Source organism: Triticum aestivum, chromosome 2B (genome assembly GCF_018294505.1).
Source record: "Triticum aestivum cultivar Chinese Spring chromosome 2B, IWGSC CS RefSeq v2.1, whole genome shotgun sequence".
In the NCBI taxonomy this organism is placed as follows: Eukaryota; Viridiplantae; Streptophyta; class Magnoliopsida; order Poales; family Poaceae; genus Triticum; species Triticum aestivum.
Genome location: NC_057798.1, coordinates 143,216,507 through 143,239,597, shown reverse-complemented (window position 1 = coordinate 143,239,597; position 23,091 = coordinate 143,216,507). Strand labels below are relative to the sequence as shown.

Sequence of the window (23,091 nt, the reverse complement as noted above, 5' to 3'; positions counted from 1 at the left end):
CACGCATTGGGGCGCGCCCCCGTGATCCATAGATCGATCTTGACCGTCCTGCTTTGTTTTCCAATTCCTCTTGCAGTTCATGCGTGTAGCCCCGGGCCTTCGTGTTTTTGTTTGGTTTGCAACGGGGTGCGGGCTGGTGTTCGGGCTGATACGCCGCCTTGTCTCGGCCACGAGGTGGCCGGTCAGCCGCATCATGCGCTGGTAGTGTAGGCTCTAGTGCCTCCTCCTCGAATTGAGGTAACAACCCGCGCTTTGGGTAACTTTTGCTTGGGCGCTCGAGTCCGTATTCCTCGGCTTCCAAGACCTCAGTCCATCTATCAGTTAGCAGATCTTGATCAGCCTGAGGCCGCTGCTGCTTTTTCTTCAGGCTTTTTGCAGTGGCTATAAGCCGGCGCTTGAAGCGCTCCTGCTCAGCGGGATCCTTAGGCACGATAAATTCTTCATCGCCGAGGCTCTCCTCGTCTTCAGAGAGGGGCATGTAATTTTCGTCCTCCGAGTCTCCATCCATTGCCTATTCATCAGGGCTAGCTTGCCCATCCTCCCGTCCGGCTTGCTCGAAGCTTGGCTGGGCGGGATTGTTTTCTGGAGTGCTATTGTCTCTTGTGCCGGTATCGCTATTTTTGCTATGGCGGGGCTTAGAGCGGCGCCGCTGACGCCGGCGCTTGGATTGCTTCTCAGGGGGGTTATCCTACGTTGTCTCATCGCCATTGCTTTCTTTGGGTGTGTCCACCATATATATATCACATAATGAGGTGGCTGTCCGGCGCCCTGTGGGCGGTGGTTCCTGTTCTTCTCCGGCATAGTCGTCCATACCGTCGATGTCTTCGGAGTCGAAATCAAGCATGTCAGTTAAGTCATCGACAGTGGCTATTAAGTGGGTGGTGGGTGGGAAATGAATTTCTTCGTCGTCTGCTTCCCTCTCAAGTTCGGCTAGGAGTCTCGTGACAGGGAGAGTGATTTCAATGAATTTAGCACGTCGCCCAAGGGCGAGTGCTGAAAGATATCCGTGGAGGTAAACTCCATGATCGGTGCCCAATCAGGTTCGATAGGCACGGATGTGCGCGGTTTGGAGCCTATGGGCGGAGACGAGTCCGAGGGTCCGATGACACAGACCTCATTAGAGGCGAAGTCTGTGTTCGGCTCTATCGCCGATGAGTGTGCGGCCTCCGTGGCGGGGTCTATCCACCCGTCCTCGGATGGCATGATCTGCTCCGGATCTAAGGCCAGGGCAGCTGCAGGTGCGTTCTCTTGAACGCCGTCCGATGGCAGATCTAAGTCATGCTCAACGTGACTGTACGACACACCTGTCATGGGCTCGAATCCATCGAAGATCAAGTCTCTGCGGACGTCGGCAGTGTAATTCAGGCTTGCAAACCTGACCTGATAGCCAGGGGCGTAGCTATCGATCTGCTCCAGATGACCAAGCGAGTTGGCCTGCAGTGCGAAGCCGCTGAATATGAAGATCTGTCCGGGGAGGAAAACCTCACCCTGGATCGCATCATTGTGGATGATTGAAGGATCCATCAAGCCTTATTGTGACGGCACAGTGGAACTCTCAATGAAAGCACTAATGTCGGTGTCAAAACCGACGGATCTCGGGTAGGGGGTCCCGAACTGTGCGTCTAAGGCTAATGGTAACAGGAGGCGGGGGACACAATGTTTACCCAGGTTCGGGCCCTCTCTATGGAGGTAATACCCTACTTCTTGCTTGATTGATCTTGATGATATGAGTATTACAAGAGTTGATCTACCACGAGATAGTAGAGGCTAAACCCTAGAAGTTAGCCTATGATTATGATTGTTCTCGTCCTATGGTCTAAACCCTCCGGTTTATATAGACACCGGAGGGGGCTAGGGTTACACAAAGTCGGTTACAAAGAAGGAAATCTACATATCCGAATTGCCAAACTTGCCCTCCACGCAAAGGAGAGTCCCACTCGGACACGGGACGAAGTCTTCAATCTTGTATCTTCATAGTCCAACAGTCCGGCACAAGTACATAGTCTGGCTGTCCGAGGACCCCCTAATCCAGGACTCCCTCAGTCATGACGATGGTGGTGGGGTCCTCGAGGTGGCCAGGACAGGTGAGGCGAAGGCAGCGGCCTAGTGCTCCAGCGACGGCGCGGGGTCGTCGGGGCGGCGGCTTCGGCGAGACCTAGGCGACCAAAACGTGTCAAAAAGATGCGCAAAGAGCCGGGAATTCGTTTGACGAAGAAAACGGGGCCGAGGTCGCTTATGGGCGTCGGAAAGCTCCGGCGAGGTCGGCTCGGCCGGCGAGATCCAAGTGGCGACGGCGCAGGGTAGGAGCGGCGTGGGACGATGCGGGAAGGCGAGATGAGAAGTGGGGGTCGCGGGGCATTTATAGGCACGACTAGGGGCTCGAGGAGCAGCAGGATAAGCCTCATCCCGGGGGTAGAGCGCGATGGTGGTTGTGAGCGGGCGCGGTGCGGTGCTCATCTAAGTGGGGCGAGCGGGAGGTTGGAGGCGATGGGCGGGGCCCAGTTTCGGCGGGTGAGGGAGCGAGAAGTGAGAGCGGGCGGCCGGCTCGAAGGCCAGTCAGACACGGGGCTGGCCTTGGGCCGCTTTCGGCCGAGCGGGCCGGTCGGCTGGCGCGGTGCTTGGGCCTGCTAGCGTGCGTGTGTTTTGTTTTTTTTCCTTTACAAAAAACATTTTGAGGTCCAAAACAACACCGAACTAATTTATAAAAATACCACAATAATTTTAAAATCATTATAGAATAAATAGAGCATAGTGAACATTAATCTAAGCACAATTTTTTCTAAAATAATTTCCTAATGCAATTAGTGCACTTTTGGCAAATAAAATAAATACCAAATAAACTCCAAACTCCAAATAATATTCTAATAAATTTCCCAACTCTTTTATAATTGAGGAAGTCATCTCATCCCCTCTCTTTTAATTTTTTCACGATTGGAAAAATTATTTAAATATTTCAGAAAAATTCCAAAATGCAATAAAATATGATATGCATTGATGATTCTATTTAGCATCCAAATTTAATAAAAACTGGGATGTTACATCCAGCTGTCCAGCTCCATGTGCTTTCACTCAAAATCTTTCTGGGAGAAAGTGATTTTATTCATCTTTTTGTGTTCATTGAATGGACATGGTTGTTGGCATGTTCCAACTCAGAATGGTTGATTGATTTTGTATGTTCATTATTCATCAGTCTAATCAAGCAACTTAGCTAGTTCGATGAGGTTAGGAAGGAATTATTTAAATATTTCAGAAAAATTCCAAAATGCAATAAAATATGATATGCATTGATGATTCTATTTAACATCCAAATTTAATAAAAACTGGGATGTTACATCCAGCTGTCCAGCTCCATGTGCTTTCACTCAAAATCTTTCTGGGCGAAAGTGATTTTATTCATCTTTTTGTGTTCATTGAATGGACATGGTTGTTGGCATGTTCCAACTCAGAATGGTTGATTGATTTTGTATGTTCATTATTCATCAGTCTAATCAAGCAACTTAGCTAGTTCGATGAGGTTAGGAAGGAACAACAAAAGAAAAACAACTGACCTCAGAGTTCAGAATGGTCCAGAAAGAAGTTCAGAAAGATCTTGGAAAATGTAGACGTAAATAAGTTCAGAATATGTTTGTATATGTAAATAAGTTCAAAATATGTTTGTATACGTAAAGAAGTTCAGTAAGATCTTGGAAATTGTTTCATCATTCAACACTCATCAGAAAAATGCAGCAGAACTGCAGAAAAAGGCATTTTTTCGTCACTGAACACACAATGGAAAAAATGCAGCAGGAAAAGAAAATATAATTAAAAAAGATATTATGTCTTCTAGAATGATTTGGCATTTGAGCATGCAAAAGTTCCAACAAAGTTATTATTGTCTTAATATGCCTAAAATTCAGTTTTCATGCACTGCAAATGCAAGCACTGCATATTCAGGGTCCAGAATATGAATCACCTGATAGGTGATAGCAAAGTTTTAAATATCATCAGTTTCTTCTGAGCATGTTGTCGCTCCTTTAAAAGTAACAAAAAAAAATTTTGCGGGGGATTAAAAGTAACAAATTAGATCGAGTGATTCCAAGCAATGCCCAATGGTACAAGCCCAATATTTGGTTGCTTGGTGAAGATGTTAGGATGGACGGTGGAATTTGTAATATTCAAATGAACAGGAAAATTTCTGAAGGAGCCAGAGAACGTAAGACTGCTGTTGCACTGAAACCTTTTTCACATTCTTGACACCCAAGTGAAAAGCTAACATGATCTGAGAAAAACCCAACCTATTTGCCAAACAGCTGCAACCTTTTTCACATTCTTGACAATCAGATTGCTGTATCTATAACCACAAACTCCCCCAAACATGTCCATGCGCTTCACAACTCAACAAAGGATTGTGAAATCATAGGTGAATCCATCGGATCGTACCTCGTGTACATACTTTTCTGACAAGAGCAGCGGAGTGTTTCAAGACGCATAGAAACATAAAAAAAATACAGCGTTACTCAAATGCTCTGCTCAAATTCAGCCCAACAATTTTTCATTCATATCTGAAAACTGATTACAGTATGACTTGGTAGTCGGTACATTGAGGACTTGATAGTCGGTACATCAAGGACTTGCTTAGCTCAAAGCTTCACCCACACATCCACACAAGAGTTCACTAACCAATGTTACTCGTCGGAAACTGCAACTTCAACTCACCAAGATGCCAATGCCTAAGAATCCAATTCAGCCAAAATTAAATTTACAAGAAAGTCAGCAGAGACTCCAGACGCTAGGCAGCTCACATGATTACGTGTGTATCGACAAGTTCAATTCTACTCCTTTTTCCTGCTACAAGCCGGGTAGCAAACGGGCGTTCTTTATTTCGCGGCTAGTGCGTCTTACGCTATGTCTCGTGCCGGAATTGCAGTACATGAGTTTCCAATTTTTTGGCTCATCTGCTTCACTTTGATTTATTGAAAATGCCCTTTATTTACTTAAACCCTTAACTTAGGACCAGGTATGGATGTAGTGTAACTATGCCGTACACATCTTAACAAGGTTTTTGCTGCCTAGACTAGATGGAGACTCTGCTGACACTCTAGTAAAATTACTAATGACTGAACAGGATTCAAAGAACACAAGAAATCTTGGTGATTAAGTGCAGAACCTAGAGATGCAAAGATTAAATGAAACTCATGTGTGAATCGTTTAGGAAGATAAAAGACTAGCAAGGGCGTAATACCACTGGACTCAAGCAAGGAATTGGTTGCTTCCTTGGTGCTGCAACAGCAGTGACAGGCAATGGCGATTTGTTTTGCTTGGGAACCTTGCAGCTGAGCTCCCTCATCCCCCTTCTAGCGCGCAGAGTTGAAGCTGGAGTCATCTTCTTCACACCGGGTGCAACAGCAGTGACAGGCAATGGTGTAGAGCCGACGAAAGAGCAAGCCTTGAAAGCGACGGGACCAGAGACCTTCTTCACGGGCGCAACAGCATTGGCAGACAGGCAGAGTGGAGCCTTGGAAGTCGGGCGCTTGCGGTGGTGGCAAGCGGACTCCTCGTCTTCAGCCATCTGGCGTCCACGGGCACGGACGGCGCACCGGACACCAACGGGTTCAGCACCAGCAGCGGCCGGCAAGGTGGTGGCAGGCCCAGGGCGCGCGGCGACGGCAATATGGGAGGCATGGAAAGCGATGGGCGCCGTCGGCGCCGGGCTAGGTTCTCCGTGGTCGACACCCTTGAGGTGGTGAACGAGTCCACACCAGGCACGGACGGGATCAGCACGGGCGGCGGTGGCTGGAGCAGCGACGCCAGATGCGCCCGTGCCGGCGTGGCGACGGGGACGCCCTCCATGATCGACGCCGTAGCGGCGGAGTTCTTGGGCGGCTGCGGCGGCCTCCTTGGCGAGGCCATCTTCCTCGAGACGGCGCTGGAAGTCGGCGTCCCAGCGGGCGAGGGACTCCCGGGACTCACCGGTGGCCTTGGCCAGGCTGTGCTTGGTCCAGTACTGGAGCACCCTCTCGAGGGGGCGCGAGGGCACCCGCATCTCCAGCGGGCGGGCTTGGGCGGCGGCCGGGCGATAGTCCCACGCCGGAGCGACGAGCACCTTGCCGTCGGCGCTGCGGAGCTGGAGCACCTTGGCCGCCATCTATGGCGTGCCTAGGTCTGGAGATCGGGAAGGTGGGGATGCAGATCGAATTGGAGCTGCTGCTCCCACCGGCGCCGCCCATTTATTCAGGGGAGAGCTCCTGATTCTTGCCGAATTCGGATTACCAGCTGTCGCCGGCTGAATTGGAACTGGGATCGAACTCAAGCTCGGCTGCGGCAATCTCACGCGCTGTTAGTCCAGCTGTTTTAATTCCGGATGCGTCGTTTTTAACTGAAGAAGAAGTAGCACATCTTCAGTTTCTCAGTCCAAAAGTAGGATTCTTCAGTTAAAAACCTGGACTCCTCTGGATCCTATTGATGAATTTCTATCATAAATAAATAGGATCTCAACACAGTAGAGATTCGTTGGTACAAAAAGCAATATTAAATTGTTGTTTGTATTGTTTTTTAGCACAGACCAATGTGTATCAATCCCATAAAATTTCTGAACTTTCCATTTATGAAGCTATTAAATTTGACATTTACTGAATTTTGCTTTTTTCCCCTTAAAATATGGTTCTCCTTCATGCTTAATTTTTCCCTTCTACTCCCTCCGTCCCATAATGTATCATGTTTTTCCAAGCTATGTTAGCTTGCAAAAACGTCTTATATTGTGGGACAAAAGGAGTACTAAATATGCTTCTGAAAGACAACCCAATGGAGCAACTGGAAGGAGGATAGGGAAGCCAAAGAGAAGTTCGGAATAAGATACAGGCTTCAGATCTATTACTATTTCTGAACTAATATGCTTTTGATGATTGACAGAGATAAAACAAGTATATACTAGATGATGTCCGGCGCGTTGTTGTGGGAACCTTGCAAAAAGAATGCATAAATTGTTTTTAAAAGCATCTAAAACTAATGAAAAGCAAATATAAACTTTTAAAAAAATACGGAGGGAGAAAATGAATTGCATTTAAAATGTTGGCATTTCAAACAAAACATGAAGGATGAACTCTATTGCAGAAAATAACATATGATTAACATGCATGTTTTGATGATGTGACACCATTGCATGTATAGAGCAATGAAAAAATTATGGCTTGCGTGCATGACTTATTTATGTGGCATGATTGCATGGTTAGAAAAAAAAGATAGTGGATTATAGCTATTTACAAATAGAAGATTTCTTTTCGTTCAAGACTTGCACATAGCTCCTAGCTGAGCACTCCTAGCACCGTGTTTCAAGAAGTCATTTCATAAGACACATTTAAATTGATTTTGATGCAAGTATATGGCTATTTTTTGTTACTTGCCGAAGGAAATGGTAACATTAAATATTTTCTGTTTCAACTCCCACGATATTAATAGGAAAATGATTCCCCTCGATCGGTTGATTTCTTGGCTTCTGTCTGCCGCCTTGCTGATGCGACACGTGTCCCACGCGACGCGTGCCCCTGCCTCCTCATGATTTTTTCTGCAACATCAGTAATGTTGCAGAAGTTTCTTCAGTAACATCAGTTGTGTTGCAAAAAAAAATAAAGATGAAAAAAAACTGCAACAAGACCTCTGTTATAAAAAAAATCTGCAATAACTCTTTTGTTGCAAAAAAATCTGCAATAAAACATGTGTTACAATGGTGGAGAACACAACTTGGCCGATGCGCAAGATCTGATGGCTCGTGAGCCGGCCGATCTTCAATGGCATAGCACACACCATACTAATAACATGCTATGTTTGCCCAACAGGAAATTTGTCAATTTGGGAAGTTGGGCTCCAGTCGACCGCTCCAGCACTGGCCGGTCACCTCCTCAACCGTCCGATTGGGAAGTTGTGAACCACACAATCTATTCCCCCGTGCCTCTTGTCTCTCAGGCAGCACACAACAACAACGTTTCACCCTGCCTCCATCCAGAGATTAATGTCGAAGGGGTTATTTTGCAAATCAGTCCTCAGTTTTTCCCGACCAAACCCAAAGTCCTCCCTTCCTCCTTCACTTGCTCTCTTCCTCCTTCCTTGTCTCTGACGGGTGCCGCCCCCTCCACCACCACCCCTCCTCCCCACGCCACCTGCTCCCCCCTCCACCCCTCCCCCCGCCACCACATGTGATCGTCGCCTTGTTTCCGCCATGCCGCGTTGCCGTCGCCTGCTTCCCCACCGCCGTTGAAGCTTGGATTTTTTTGCCAATCTACTCTCCGGCAGCAAGTTGTGGTGTTACTTGTACAAAACCGGAGCAGCGGGAGTGTACTTTGCCAGGGCATGGCAGCGGGGCACCTTCCTCTCTTGGACTCCAAAGTCCGGCATCTACATCAAGGCATCAAGGCAAAGAGCATGGTGGCAGGGTGCCCCCCTCTCAAGGACTCCATAGCGGGAGTGTCCGTTGCCGGAGCTCACTATCGAGCTCGCGGAGTAAAACGTGTTGGAAATATTAGCACAAATCTAGTCCATGAGTAAACAATAAACATGACAAATACGGTATGCATCTCATATTGAGACCTAAGCATGTGAGCACGTGTAGTACATAGAACCAAAACATCTATGAATAACATATATATACGACCAGCACATGAAACGAGCAAATAGGGGATGAACGAGTCATACCCTCTGGTTGGCCAGGCCAACGCGACGGCGACAACGGCAGCTGATACGTCTCCAACGTATCTATAATTTTTTTTATTGTTTCATGCTATTATATTATCCATCTGGGATGTTTTATGTGCATTATTATGCTATTTTATATCATTTTTGGGGACTAACCTATTAACCTAGTGCCCAGTGCTAGTTGCTATTTTTTCATGTTTTTGTCCTTTACAGAAAATCAATACCAAACTGAGTCCAAACGGAACAAAACTTTTTGATGATTTTTCTTGGACAAGATGACACCCACGAAGCTTCGGGAGGAGGCCAGAAGGGCCATGGGTGAGCCACAAGCTCAGCAGGCGCGCCCTAGGGGGCGCCCTACGAGCTTGTGGGCCCCCTGTGGCTCCTCCAACCCTAATCTCAGCTCCATAAATACCCAAATATTCCATGATTACCAGAGGGCACACCAAAAATACTTTTCCACCGCCGCAAATTTCTATCCTCATGAGATCCCATCTTGGGGCCTTTTCCGGTACTCTGCCGGAGGGGGATTCGATCACGGAGGGCCTCTACATCAACCTTGCTGCCCTTCCGATGATGAGTGAGTAGTTTACCACCGACCTACGGATCCATAGCTAGTAGCTAGATGGCTTCTTCTCTCTCTTTGATCTTCAATACAGTGTTCTCCTCGATGTTCTTGGAGATCTATTTGATGTAATCTTCTTTTGTGGTGCCCTTGTTGAGATCCAATGAATTGTGGATTTATGATCAGATTATCTATGAATATTATTTGAGTCTTCTCTGAACTCTTGTATGCATGATTAAGATAGCTTTGTATTTCTCTCCGATCTATTGATTTGGTTTGGCCAATTAGATTGATTTTTCTTGTAATGGGAGAGGTGCTTTGTTTTGGGTTCAATCTTGTGGTGTCCTCAACCAGTGACAGGAAGGGTAGCGAGGCACGTATTTGTACCATTAAGGATAAAAATATGGAGTTTCTTTCATATTGATTGGATCTATCCCTCTACATCATGTCATCTTGCTTAAGGCGTTACTCCATTCTTGTTAACTTAATACATTAGATGCATGCTGGATAGCGGTCGATGTGTGGAGTAATAGTAGTAGATGCAGGCATGAGTCGGTCTACTTGTTACAGATGTGATGCCTATATTCATGATCATTGCCTTAGATATCGTCATAACTTTGCGCTTTTCTATCAATTGCTCAACAATAATTTGTTACCCACCGTATGCGTTCTTTCAAGGGAGAAGCTTCTAGTGAAAACTATGTCTCCCGGGTCTATTTTTATCATATTATTTTCAGATCTATAAAACCAAAAACCCAGAAATACTTGCTGTAATTTATTTCCCTTTACTTTATTTGCACTTATATTTATATTTTTACCTATCTCTATCTTATCTCATCCTTGCAAGTATTCGTGAAGGGATTGACAACCCCTTTATCGCGTTGGGTGCAAGTATTTGTTTTTTTTGTGCAGGTGCTATCATTGGAAACTTGTGTGTTCCTCGTATTGGATTGATACCTTGGTTCTTAACTGAGGGAAATACTTATCTCTACTTTGCTGCATCACCCTTTCCTGTTGAAGGGAAAAACTAAAGCAAGCTCAAGAAGCAGCAGGAAGAATTTCTGGCGCTGTTGTCGGGGAGGATCTACATCAAGCCTACCAAGTACCTATCATAAACTCTCATCTTTTGCATTTACATTATTCGCCATTTGCCTCTCGTTTTCATCTCCCCCGCTTCTAAAACATTTTTAGAAAAACACAAAAATGTTTGCCTTTTTATTCGCCTTATTTCTATTCCTTTTCGTTTGCTTTTTGTTCGCTTGTGTGCTAGATTGCTTGCTCTGTCATCATGTACAAATCTAAAAGTCTTGATCTTTACCACAGTAAGTTGGATGAAATTGAAAATAATGCAAAAAGTTTCAAGTCTTTGCAGTTTGAGCATAATAGTTTCTTTACGAACAAACTTAAAGAACAAAACACTATTATTGAGTATATCAATAAAGAGCTTGATGATGTTACTAAGGAAGTCTTTGGTCTTAAATGTCAACTTGTTCATATTGAAAATTTAGTAGGCCAAATTTCCGATAAACAAACCACGTTAGTAAATAAGATGGTTGCTAAACCTAAATCTTTGAATCTTGATGAAGATCTTAAAGTGATTGGTGTGACTCCTATTGAATATTTGTTTGCTAATATAGAACTTGATAAAGAAGGGACTGCAGATGAGTCAACTTTAGCTAGAAGGCGTCCCAATAATTTGGAGGGTGAAGATCTTAATGAAAAAAATAATAAAAGTGGGATTGGCGAGGTCAAAACTTTAACTAGTAATGAGCCCACTCTTTTGGATTTCAAGAACTTTGATTATGATAATTTCTCTTTGATTGATTGTATTTCCTTCTTGCAATCTATGCTTAACTCACCTCACTCTTATAATCAATATAGAGCTTTTACTAAACATATTGTTGATGCTATGATGAAATCTTTTGAAGAAAAACTTGAGTTGGAAGTTTCAATCCCTAGGAAGCTTTATGATGAATGTGAACCTACTATTAAAATTAAGATTAAAGATTATGAGTGCAATGCTTTACGTGATTTGTGTGCTAGCGTTTCCACTATTCCAAAAAACTTTATGTGATGTGCTAGGTTTTCATAAACTTGATGAATGTTCTTTAAATTTGCACTTAGCGGATTCCACTATTAAGAAACCTATGGGAAGAATGATGTTCTTATTGTTGTAGATAGGAATTATGTGCCTGTAGATTTTATTGTTCTTGATATAGATTGCAATCCTACATGCCCTATTATTCTTGGTAGACCTTAGAAAAATTGGTGCAATTATTGATATGAAAGAAGGAAACATTAGATTTCAATTTTCGTTAAGGAAGGGCATGGAACACTTTCTAAGAAAGAAAAATAAGTTGTCATATGTATCTATTATGCGGGCTACTTATGGATTGAATACCAAAGATGACAATACCTACATCTATGCATTATTCCTAGCTAGGGGCGTAAAATAATAGCGCTTGTTGGCAGGCAACCCAATTTTATTTTATTTTTTTGTTTTTGCTTCAGTTTTTCAATAAATATGCAATTATACTTCTGTTATGATTGTATTTTAGTATCTTAATTAGTGTTTGTGCCAAGTAAGACCTTTGGGATGATTTGGGTGATAGTTGATTTGATTTTGCTGGAAAAAGAAACTTTTGCGTCCAGTAGCAGAATTCTTAAAATTCACTGGAGCATGATAGAATTCTGAGTTTTTTTACACAAGATTGATATACAAATTTTCTATGTTGTCCTAATTTTTCAAAAAAAATTGGAGTTACAGAAGTTTGGCTAAAGTCCAGATTACTACAAACTGTTCTATTTTTGACAGATTCTCTTTTCATTGTGTTGTTTACTTATTTTGATGAATCTATGGGTAGTATCTAGGGGTATAAACCATGGAGAAGTTAGAATACAGCAGATATAAAATTAGAATAAGTTTACAACTGTACCTAAAAGTCGTTATTTGCTTTGTTTGACTAACGTATCTCACGAGTTTTCTGTTGAGATTTGTGTTGTGAAGTTTTCAAGTTTTGGGTGAAAGTTTTGATGGACTACAGAATAAGGAGTGGCAAGAGCCTAAGCTTGGGGATGCCCAAGGCACCCCAAGGTAATATTCAAAGACAACCAAGCATCTAAGCTTGGGGATGCCCCGGATGGCATCCCCTCTTTTGTCTTCAATCCATCGGTAATTAAATTACTTGAGACTATATTTTTATTTACCACATGATATGTGTTTTGCTTGGAGCGTCTTGTATTATATGAGTCTTTGTTTTTTAGTTTGCCAAAATCATACTTGTTATACACACCTTTTGAGAGGGACACACATTAATCGTGAATTTATTAGAATACTATATGTGCTTCACTTATATCTTTTGAGCTAGATAGTTGCTCACTTATATCTTTTTAGAGCATGACGGTGATTTTATTTTGAAGAAATTGATTATGACACACCCGATTCAATCGTACACTAATCATGCACGCAAATGTGTACGATCAAGATTAGAGACTCATGGGAAGATATCACAACACAACTCTAAAAGTAAAATAAGTCATACAACCATCATATTACAAGCCAGGGGCCTCGAGGGCTCGAATACAGGTGCTCGAACATAAACGAGTCAGCGGAAGCAACAATATCTGAGTACAGACATAAGTTAAACAAGTTGCCATAAGATGGCTAGCACAAACTGGGATACAGATCGAAAGAGGTGCAGGCCTCCTGCCTGGGATCCTCCTAAACTACTCCTGATCACCGTCAGCGGCCTGCACGTAGTAGTAGGCACCTCCAGTGTAGTAGGAGTCTTCGTCGACGGTGGCGTCTGGCTCCTGGGCTCCAACGTCTGGTTGCGGCATCCAAGAAGATGAAAAAGGAGGAAAATGGGGAGCAAAGCAACCGTGAGTACTCATCCAAAGTACTCACAAGCAAGGATCTACACTACATATACATGGGTATGTGTTTAAAGAGGCAATATCGATGGACTGAACTGCAGAATGCCGGAATAAGAGGGGGATAGCTAGTCCTATCAAAGACTATGGTTCTTGCAGCCTCCGTCTTGCAGCATGTAGAAGACAGTAGATTGAAGTCCTCCAAGTAGCATCGCATAGCATAATCCTACCCGGCGATCCTTCCCTCGTCGCCCTATGGGAAAGCGATCACTGGGATGTCTCTGGAACTTGTCTGGGTGTGTTTTATTAAGTATCCGGTTCTAGTTGTCATAAGGTCAAGGTACAACTCCGGGTCGTCCTTTTACCGAGGGACATGGCTATTCGAATAGATAAACTTCCCTGCAGGGGTGCACCACAAAACCCAACATGCTCGATCCCTATGGACGGACACACTTTCCTGGGTCATGCCCGGCCTTGGAAGTTCAACACGTCGCAGCCCCACCCAGGCACAACAAAGAGGTCAGCACGCCGGTCTAAACCCTATGCACGCAGGGGTCTGGGCCCATCGCCCATTGCACACCTACACGTTGTGAACGCGACCGGTGAGAAGACCTAGCCTCCCTTATATAAGGGCAGTCGTTCCAGTCCAACCCGGCGTGCGCCGCTCAGTCGCTAACGTCAAGAAGGCTTCGGCTGATACCATGACGTCGAGTGCCCATAACTGTTACCGTGTAGTTGCTAGTGCGTATAGGCCAGTGGCCAGACTCAGATCAAATACCAAGATCTTGTTAAGCATGTTATTATGAAGTAACCACGGATGCTGACCAGGGCCAGGCCCACCTCTCGCCTAGGTAGTCTCAACCTGCCTTGTCGCTCCGCCACAAAGTAATAGTCGGGGGCCGTCGGGAACCCAGGCCCACCTCTACCGGGATGGAGCCACCTGTCCTTCCAGCCCCCATTTCCGAATCACTTGCGGGTACTCTACGAGCCTACCCGACTTTAGTCACCATCTGTATAGTATGTAAGTATAGTATATACCCGTGATCACCTCCCGAGTGATCACGGCCCGATAGTATAGCATGGCAGACGGACAAGAATGTAGGGCCACATATGATAAACTAGCATCCTATACTAAGCATTTAGGATTGCAGGTAAGGTATCAACAACTGTAGCAACAATGACAGGCTATGCAACAGAATAGGATTAAGCGAAACAGTAACATGCTATACTACTCTAATGCAAGCAGTAGAGGGAAGAATAGGCGATATCTGGTGATCAAGGGGGGGCTTGCCTGGTTGCTCTGGCAAGAAGGAGAAGTCATCAACTCCGTAGTCGAACGGGCCAACAGCAGCGTCGGTCTCGTAGTCTACCTGAGAGAAGAGGGGGAAAAACAATAAATACAATGCAAACATAAGCATGACATGCAAGACATGACAATGAGAGGTGCTAGGTGTGCCCTAACACGGTAGTAGGTAATACCGATGAAGGGGGGAAACATCCGGGAAAGTATCCCCGGTGTTTCGCATTTTCAGACAGATGAACCAGAGGTGAAATGTTGCAGGTTCGCTATGCTAGGTACACATGGCTGACGAATGGGCTCCGTATTCGGATTCGTCTCGTCGTTCTGAGCAACTTTCATGTACAAAGTTTTTCCATCCGAGTTACAGATTATTTTATATTATTTTTTAAAGTTTTAAATCATTTTCTAAATTATTATTATTAAGTTAATTCGAATTTAGTATTATTGCATAAGCATGACGTCAGCACGACATTAGCATGACGTCAGCAGTCAACAGAGGTGTTGACTGGGTTGTTGACGTGTGGGTCCTGCATGTCATAGGCTTAGGTTAACTAAATAAGTTTAGTTAATTAAATAGGTGATTAGGTTAACTAATTATGCTTAATTAATTTAATTAATTAATTTTTGATTATATTTTTTCTTCTTCTTTTTAAATGTTTCAGGGGGCGGGGCCACCTATCATTGGCCCAGGGGCCAAACAGGGGCGGGTTAGCGGATGCGCGGGCGCTGGGCGGAGCCGGGCGGAGCCGGGCATCGGGCGCCAGCCCGCCTGATAGGCGCAGTGGCCAGGGGACGAAGGGGGCGGCGCGTGGCGCGGCGCCAGCGGCTGTGGCAGCGGCCGGAGTGGGGCGGCGCCACGAGGCCACGCAGGAACGCGGCCGAGCGAGGGCGCGGGGCAGCGGGGAGGCGCGCGGTCGCAGCAAGCAGCGGCGGTAGTAGCAGAAGAAGCAGCAGGCGGGAGCAGGGGCAGTCCATGCCGGTGGGGCAGCAACGGCCGATGCGGCGGGGAACTCCAGCGAGTGGAGGCGGTCACGAGCGGCCACGGGCGGAGGAATGCGCAAGGAGGCGAGGGACTGGGCGGCGCGGCGGTGACCGCGAGCGGGCGCCGAAGCGCTGGCGGCGAGTGGCGCAGGTCGCGGCCACGGCGACACGGTGCGCGGGTGCGGGACGGGGCGGTTGGTGTGTGCTGCGGCAAGGCGACGAGCGAACCGGCGCGATGGTGCTCGCGCGGGGACAGAGGGAGAGGAGGAGCGGCCGGAGCCTCACCGCGGGCATAGGGTTTGGGGCAGCGGGGCGCGGGGATGAGGATGAGGATGGCGGCGTCGAAGATGGGAAGGCAGTCCGAAGACGGCGGTGATGAGGTCGGGGCGGCGGGGTGACTTCGGGGCGAGGTGGCGCTGGCGATCCGGTGACGACGACGCGCACAACGGCGGGGAGGCGACGGCGAACAACGGCAAGCGGCGAGGGGCGCCGTTGCGCCCCGATCCGGATCGGGGGGAGCGAGAGGAGTGAGGTGTGAGAGGGGAGTGGGGGATCGATCCCGATCCAGGGGAATTGAGGGAGGGAGTGGGGCGAGTGGGGGGTTTGGGTTACGGGGGTGGGGGATATGGGGAGTGTGGGGTGAGCCGGGCCTGTTTTATCTAGGTGGGCCAAATGGCCCAGTAGGTTAAGTCCTCTGTTTTCTTTTTCCTTTTAGGGTTTTGTTTTGTTTTTACTTTTTGTTTTTTGTTTTCTTTTATTTACTTAGTAGTGTATATTTTTACAAAAAGTAAAACCCATAACTAAAATAGAGTTACAGGTCCAACTACTTCCAGAAAAAGTTTTACCCCTGATCAAAATAGTTTAGCATTTCATAATATTCAAAAGACATTTAGTTAACAGTTTTACCTACTGTTTTAATCACTTAAGTGCATGCAACCCTTTTATAAAAATGTGGTTTTTCCACCAATATTTAGTATGGATTATCTGTCAGAATCCGAACATTTTAGTTTTAATGTTTCAAAACTTTTATTGTTTAAGTTGAATTTGAATTTTGAATTCGAACGGGATTGAATCATCGCGAGATTAATAACAGTAATCATGGTGACATGGCAGCTTTAGCAGAGATTACTGTAGCTTAATTATCCGGGCGTCACAATTCTCCTCCACTACAAGAAATCTTGTCCCAAGATTTAAGAGGGTGACAGGGGGAAAGGTCTGGTCACGAAATTCTAACGAATATTCTCGGTCTTGGTTGCTCTTCTCGAAGTGGTCGATCCATTACATGGATGTGTTCATCTTTCTGCTTTAGATCCTCATGATGAAGTCGGCATTCTTTCTTCGGGTACTCCATCGTACTTACGAATAGGTATGGGGCATCTCGACAACGATAGAAGGCTACAATGGGTAATCATAGGGGATTATCCCATGAATGAACACATGGGTATCTCTCGAGTTGGTCAAATGAAACACAATGAGAGCCACCAAGAAGGTACAGTAAGAAGTTTCAAACAGATAAACAATCGTTCGATGTCTGAAACAAGTGGGAAAGGGGTCTAGAGCAATGAGAATAAGTATTGCGTCTGATACCAGAATAGATCATCTCTAGGAAGGTGACCCGCGAATTACATACGGTGTCAAACGCGAGGAATAACTATGGTAAACAGGGGTGTACAGGAGAGTCAGGTTTCGATCCTGTGGAACTATGGGTTATGGGCCCACCATGTGGTTTTAAAAGTAGAAAGAGCGGTGACATCTTGCATGGTTAAAATAGCAAGGTATGTCAGAGGATAGCCGGTCAGTTATGTTTGCAACGATGTTGGTACCAAGGGCGAGGGACGAAGAGAACCATTTTCCCGTTCGTTAAATGAGGCGAACCAATAGGCAAAGTTCTCATCCATCGGTGGTTATCGGAATGTCATCAACAATAGAAACAGGGTCTTGCTGACTGAATTATACACCGAGGTGTTTACATAAGCAGGAGAATAATACTGCTCAGATCATATAGGTCAGAAGAAAGGTTAAACCAAACAATGGAAAGGAAAATATGAATATCAGCTTAAACAGAATAATGGAAAGGAAAATGTGTTTAAACCATATTTTAGGGGAATATCCTTCCCAAGGACAAGCAGAGCATGATATTCGTGGAAGGATATAATGTAGAAAACCCTTTAGGTAAGGGGAGAGAAATTTCATGACATTATCCATACAACGGTGTTTGGATAATTGATAAGGAAATTTTTGCATTGTGCTTCAAATGTTCTTATTGAAGATCGGAGTGCCACATACATGCTTCGATATAGCATTGATATGGTCTTCAAGCAAGGTCGAACTTTGGATACACGAAGGATCCATCAGGAACAACTTGTAGAATAGGTCTTACAATTTCCTCATGGAAGAACAACTAACCTTGCGAAAAAGGAAACTATAACAATAGGTCCTCCGGCCAGGTGTGCTAGGCATGACATCACCTTACCGGGTCATATAAGGACCAATGTTATATCTCTTGAAAATATGTTCCAACCATCATATTCGACCGAGATTCAAATCTGATTGGTGTCAGAATACCTCAGACTCGGGATGTCCGAGAAGAAAAGGTGCGACACGAACTGACGAAAAGAGATTGCAAGATTCTCAGGAAATGAACTATGGGAGCGGGTTCCTGAAACAATAGTTCATCATTAAACCAAGGATGGGATGAGGAGGTGGCTGATAGGCTCAGCGACAATTCATCGAGAATTCCAAACGGATGGATTTCCACAATAATGTGAACAAGAAGATGACACTTGTCAATTCAAATGATATAATGTTGTATGCTAGAGGAAAACATACACCATCAATCATTAGTTGAAAGGTGTGCCCAAAATATGACCTTAGGCAGCAAGATCAATGTTAGAGTGATGATTCAATAACCAACAGTCTAAGAACGAACTGTCGATCATTAACTTCAAAGCAATAGGGTTGCTAGAAGTCCAGAACTCAAGCAACATCGTTAGCATATTAGTATCCTGGTTAAAAACAACATGGGGAGCAAGGAAGAATGGTGATGGTGAGAAGTATCATCATACCGAGAATTTCTAAGAGGTGGAGCAATCCCCACAACATTCTCGACAGAAAGACAATAATACTTCAAGGCAGAACACAACACTAGCTGGAGAGCAAGTTGTATTCATAATATGGACAAGTTCGCGATGAAAGGAAGTCAAGGGTGTTGTCGATGATAATAAAAATCATCGATGGCAAGGAGGGTATTTCTCATCATGAACACAATTAACATCTCGGAAGAAGTCAAAGTGTTGAAGGTGATCCGACACATTTGCCGGGAGGTTTTGAGAGGATGCAATCAAACAACAACGGCAACAAGCAAGGGAATGATGAAGTGGCAAGTTATAGGATCAATATATAAGATGCAAGCTCGGAACCAAAGTTACCTTTCAAGACAAGCAACATGATGTTGAAATCTCAACGTAAGTTGTGCTCACACACTAAAGAATTCGTGCACCAGAGAAGGACGAGGTAGCACAGTGAAAGATAGCAAGATCAGGATGCAGCCGATAGTCTAGGAATGACCAGATTGAGTTCAGAATTTCCTAGTAAAAATACTAGGGGTATTTGAGTTGTAGTGCGGAATAATTTCACTAGTCGGCGTCCTCGGTTGACAACAACCCAGAACCCGTAGAGTGATTACGACAAGGAAAGACATTACTTCAACAAAGTTAGTAAGATGTGGTGCAATGACAAGACATCTTCGAGATACCAGGGGGTAATACTCGAAGGTAGAACATGATAGAAGTAGAATCGGGTCATTGACCTATGATAGTAGATACTTCAGCCTTGCCAAAAATAGAAGAGGCTCTGGATTGAATTCCCATCAGATATATCAGATCACGACAGCATGGTCGAAACCATAACTGTAAGGAATCAATTTCAAGAATACCGAAAGAATCATACAGCTGGTTAATCATTTTGCAAGAAGCTTCCGAGACGGTCTACATCATTTTCATGGGCATGAACACAAAGTTCAAGGTCGACTCCCACTTCTTTAATGCATATCATTTCATTTACCTCTCGCTTTGATATAACTGTAGAGTTGGAATTTTATCCAGTAGAACACCGGAAGAGTATGACTTGTGAAAACTTTCGGGTTCTCACGGATTAGGGGAAGGCATAGGTTCAACCCATCGGGCATCTTAGTAACATATACCACAAGTTTCAAAAGTAAATACACAAGCTCGAAAGCAGAGCATGGTTGGCCAAGCAGAGGATACAGTTTACCAAAGGCATTATGTATCAGGGGAAGAACTCACAAGGTGATTGAATATGAAGGACACTGTCGGATAAAATCCAACAATGAGTCGGGCAATCCACAACGGAGCTGATGTGAGTATCGGTACTCACTTAGAGGAATAAAGAATGTAGAGGCATCAGATTCAAGAATCACGTGATTAGTCTGATGCTTAAATAGAAAGAAATTATGGTTTCCAAAACGAAGGATCAGAAGCAGACGCTCTGATCAAGGATGGATAAGTTGAAAACACTTAGTTGGACAATCAATAAAGGTTTGAATTGCCGAGAACCAACTCATGTCTGGAATGACGCCTGAGCCGGAAAGATAATCTTGAAAAGGGTAACATGATGACTGCGTGCGTATGCACACATTGAATCAATAGGCTCAAAATGACTAAGACAACGGATGTTAATGAGGATTACTAGTCATATGGAATTAACCATAATGCAAGCAGGCAAGAGTTTCAAGAGTAACATGCTGCAGAGGATTTTCGAAAGATCAAAAAGTATTCTGAAGAATTATGTGAGACACATGAACAATTGAGAAGAACGGATCCTCGATAAATGTGAGGAAAAACCCATAAGGGTTTTCATGCGAAATAAAACTGCAAGACAATAAACTCAAAGGATTCTCGGGACAACGGCGAATATTTCGAGGCATCTTGTAACAACAAGAGCGACAAGGAATGATCAAGAGAATGACAAGTGCATACAGATATCCATAGGGATATATCGGTGACAGTGGATTGCAAAGGCAATGAGCACACGGGTCTCGAGAAAATATCGAGGGATATCCTCAGAATCTTCGGATGAAGCAGGTGATCTTCCAGAATGAGGGCTCTCCGAGAGAAATAGTTACGAGAACCTAGAGTTAGAGTTAGCAAAATCATTTAACCCGAATAGAAGAGAGATCAGAGTCCCAGAGTATAGACGAGAAGTAAAAGATCCTAATACCACCCAATGGCGCCGTGGGCCCGTAAGCTGCACAGCCATGTTAGTAAAAACTTTTTCAATGACTAGACTCAACTTCGGCCAAGGAGTTTGGAAGGGGGATTCCTACAGGCAGTCGGTGAGGGAGTCCTGGATTAAGGGGTCCTCAGACAGTCGGACTATATACTTTGGCCGGACTGTTGGACTATGAAGATACAAGATAGAAGACTTCGTCCCGTGTCCGGATGGGACTCTCCTTTGCGTGGAAGGCAAGCTTGGCAATTTGGATATGTAGATTCCTTTCTCTGTAACCGACTTATTACAACCCTAGTCCCCCATGGTGTCTATATAAACCGGGGGGTTTAGACTTCTAGGGTTTATCCACAACAATCATAACCTCATAGGCTAGACTTCTAGGGTTTAGCCATTACGATCTCGTGGTAGATCAACTCTTGTAATACTCATTCATCAAGATCAATCAAGCTGGAAGTAGGGTATTACCTCCATAGTGAGGGCCCGAACCTAGGTAAAACATTGTGTCCCCTGCCTCCTGTTACCTTTAGCCTTAGACGCACAGTTCGGGACCCCCTACCCGAGATCCGCCGGTTTTGACACCGACATTGGTGCTTTCATTGAGAGTTCCGCTGCATTGTCACCAGAAGGCTTGATGGCTCCATCAATCATCTACAACAATGCAGTCCAGGGGGGATCTTCCTCCCCGGATAGATCTTCGTATTCAGTGGCTTCGCACTGCGGGCCAACTCACTTGGCCATCTAGAGCAGATCGATAGCTACGCCCCTGGCCATCATGTCAGATTTGGAAGCCTGAATTTTGTGGCCAATATTCGTGGAGACTTGATCTTTGACGGGTTCGAGCCCATGACGGCTGTCCCCGGCTACCACGATGAACATGACCTAGATCTGTCATCTGGCCACACGCAGGAGATAGCGCCCATGATCGCCCTGGCCTCAGAGGTTGAGCTGACTCTATTGTCCGAAGACGGGAAGCTTAACCCCGCCACGGAGGCCACAAACTCAGCGGCGCTCGAGCCGCACACAGACCCCGGACTCGTCTCCGACCATGGGTTCCGGACCACGTGCATTCGCGTCCATCGAACCTGATTGGGCGCCGGTCTTGGAGTTGAGCTCCACAGACATCTTCCAGCACTCGCCTTTTGGCAACTTGTTCAGCTCATTAAAATCCCTCTCCTCGTCGGGGGACTCTCGGCCGAACTATGTCCGGATCGAATGGGAAGTAGATGATGAAGAAATTCGTTCCCCACCCACCACCCACTTTATAGCCATTGTCGATAACCTAACCGACATGCTTGACTACGACTCCGAAGACATCGACGGTATGGACGACGATGCCAGAGAGGATAAGGAACCACCGCATACAGGGTGTTGGACAGCCACCTCCTCGTGCGACATATACATGGTGGATACACCCAAAGAAAACAACGACGACAATGAAAATCCAGTCGAGGATAAACCTCCTGAGATACAGCCAAAGCACCGGCGTCAGCGGCGCCGCTCTAAGCCACGCCGTATTAAAAACAGCAATACCGTCACAGGAGAAAGTAACACTCCAGACGATGCCGAAAACAATGAAGACCCCGTGGAGCCAACCTCCGAGCAGGAGGAATGGGAGGATGGGCGAGTCAGCCCTGGCGAGCAGACCATGAACGAAGACTCGGAGGATAGCAACTACGTTCCCCTCTCCGAAGACGAGGTGAGTCTCGATGATGAAGATTTCATCGTGCCTAAGGAGCCCGCCGAATAGCAACACTTCAAGCGTCAGCTAATTGCTACTGCAAGAGGCCTGAAAAAAAAGTAGCAGCAGCTTCAAGCTGATCAAAATCTGCTCAATGAAATATGGACTGATGTCCTGGCAGCCGAGGAATATGGCCTCGAGCGCCCAACCAAAAGCTACCCGAAGCGCAAACCGTTACCACAGTTCAATGACGAGGCGCTGGAGCCCTTCCTACCAAGGTACAATGCGGCTGACCGACCACCACGTGGCCGGGACAAAGCGGCACCTCGAGCCGAACACCAACCCGCACTGCCACGCCAAACAAACAGAAATACAATAGCTCGGGGATATACACATGACATGCGGCATGATTTGGAAAACAGAGCAGTTCAGACAAGATCGATCTATGGATCACGGGGGCATGCACCGACGCGCGACCATGGCCATCCGGCTAAACGTGATAAACATAATCACGTCCGGGCCGAAAACCACAGACAAACTCCATCCGAGCTACGTCACGACCTGGCCCAATATAGAGGCACCACACACCCCCTTTGCTTCACTGACGAAGTAATGGGACACGATTTCCCAGAAAGGTTTAAACCCGTGAACATCGAATCATATGATGGCACAACAGACCTCGCGGTATGGATCAAAGACTTTCTCCTCCATATTCATATGGCCCGCGGTGATGATCTTCACGCCATCAAATACCTCCCGCTCAAGCTCAAGGGACCAACT

The 23,091-nt window shown here is 45.6% G+C and overlaps 1 protein-coding gene across 1 annotated transcript; it reads right to left on the bottom strand.

Annotated features, from left to right (window-relative positions):
- Positions 1 to 4,440: 4,440 nt before the first annotated feature.
- On the bottom strand, positions 4,441 to 6,467 carry LOC123040852 (uncharacterized). Its single transcript, XM_044463595.1, has one exon. The coding sequence runs from the start codon at positions 6,122 to 6,124 to the stop codon at positions 5,204 to 5,206; it is 921 nt and encodes a 306-aa protein (XP_044319530.1). The 5' UTR covers positions 6,125 to 6,467; the 3' UTR covers positions 4,441 to 5,203.
- Positions 6,468 to 23,091: the final 16,624 nt, after the last annotated feature.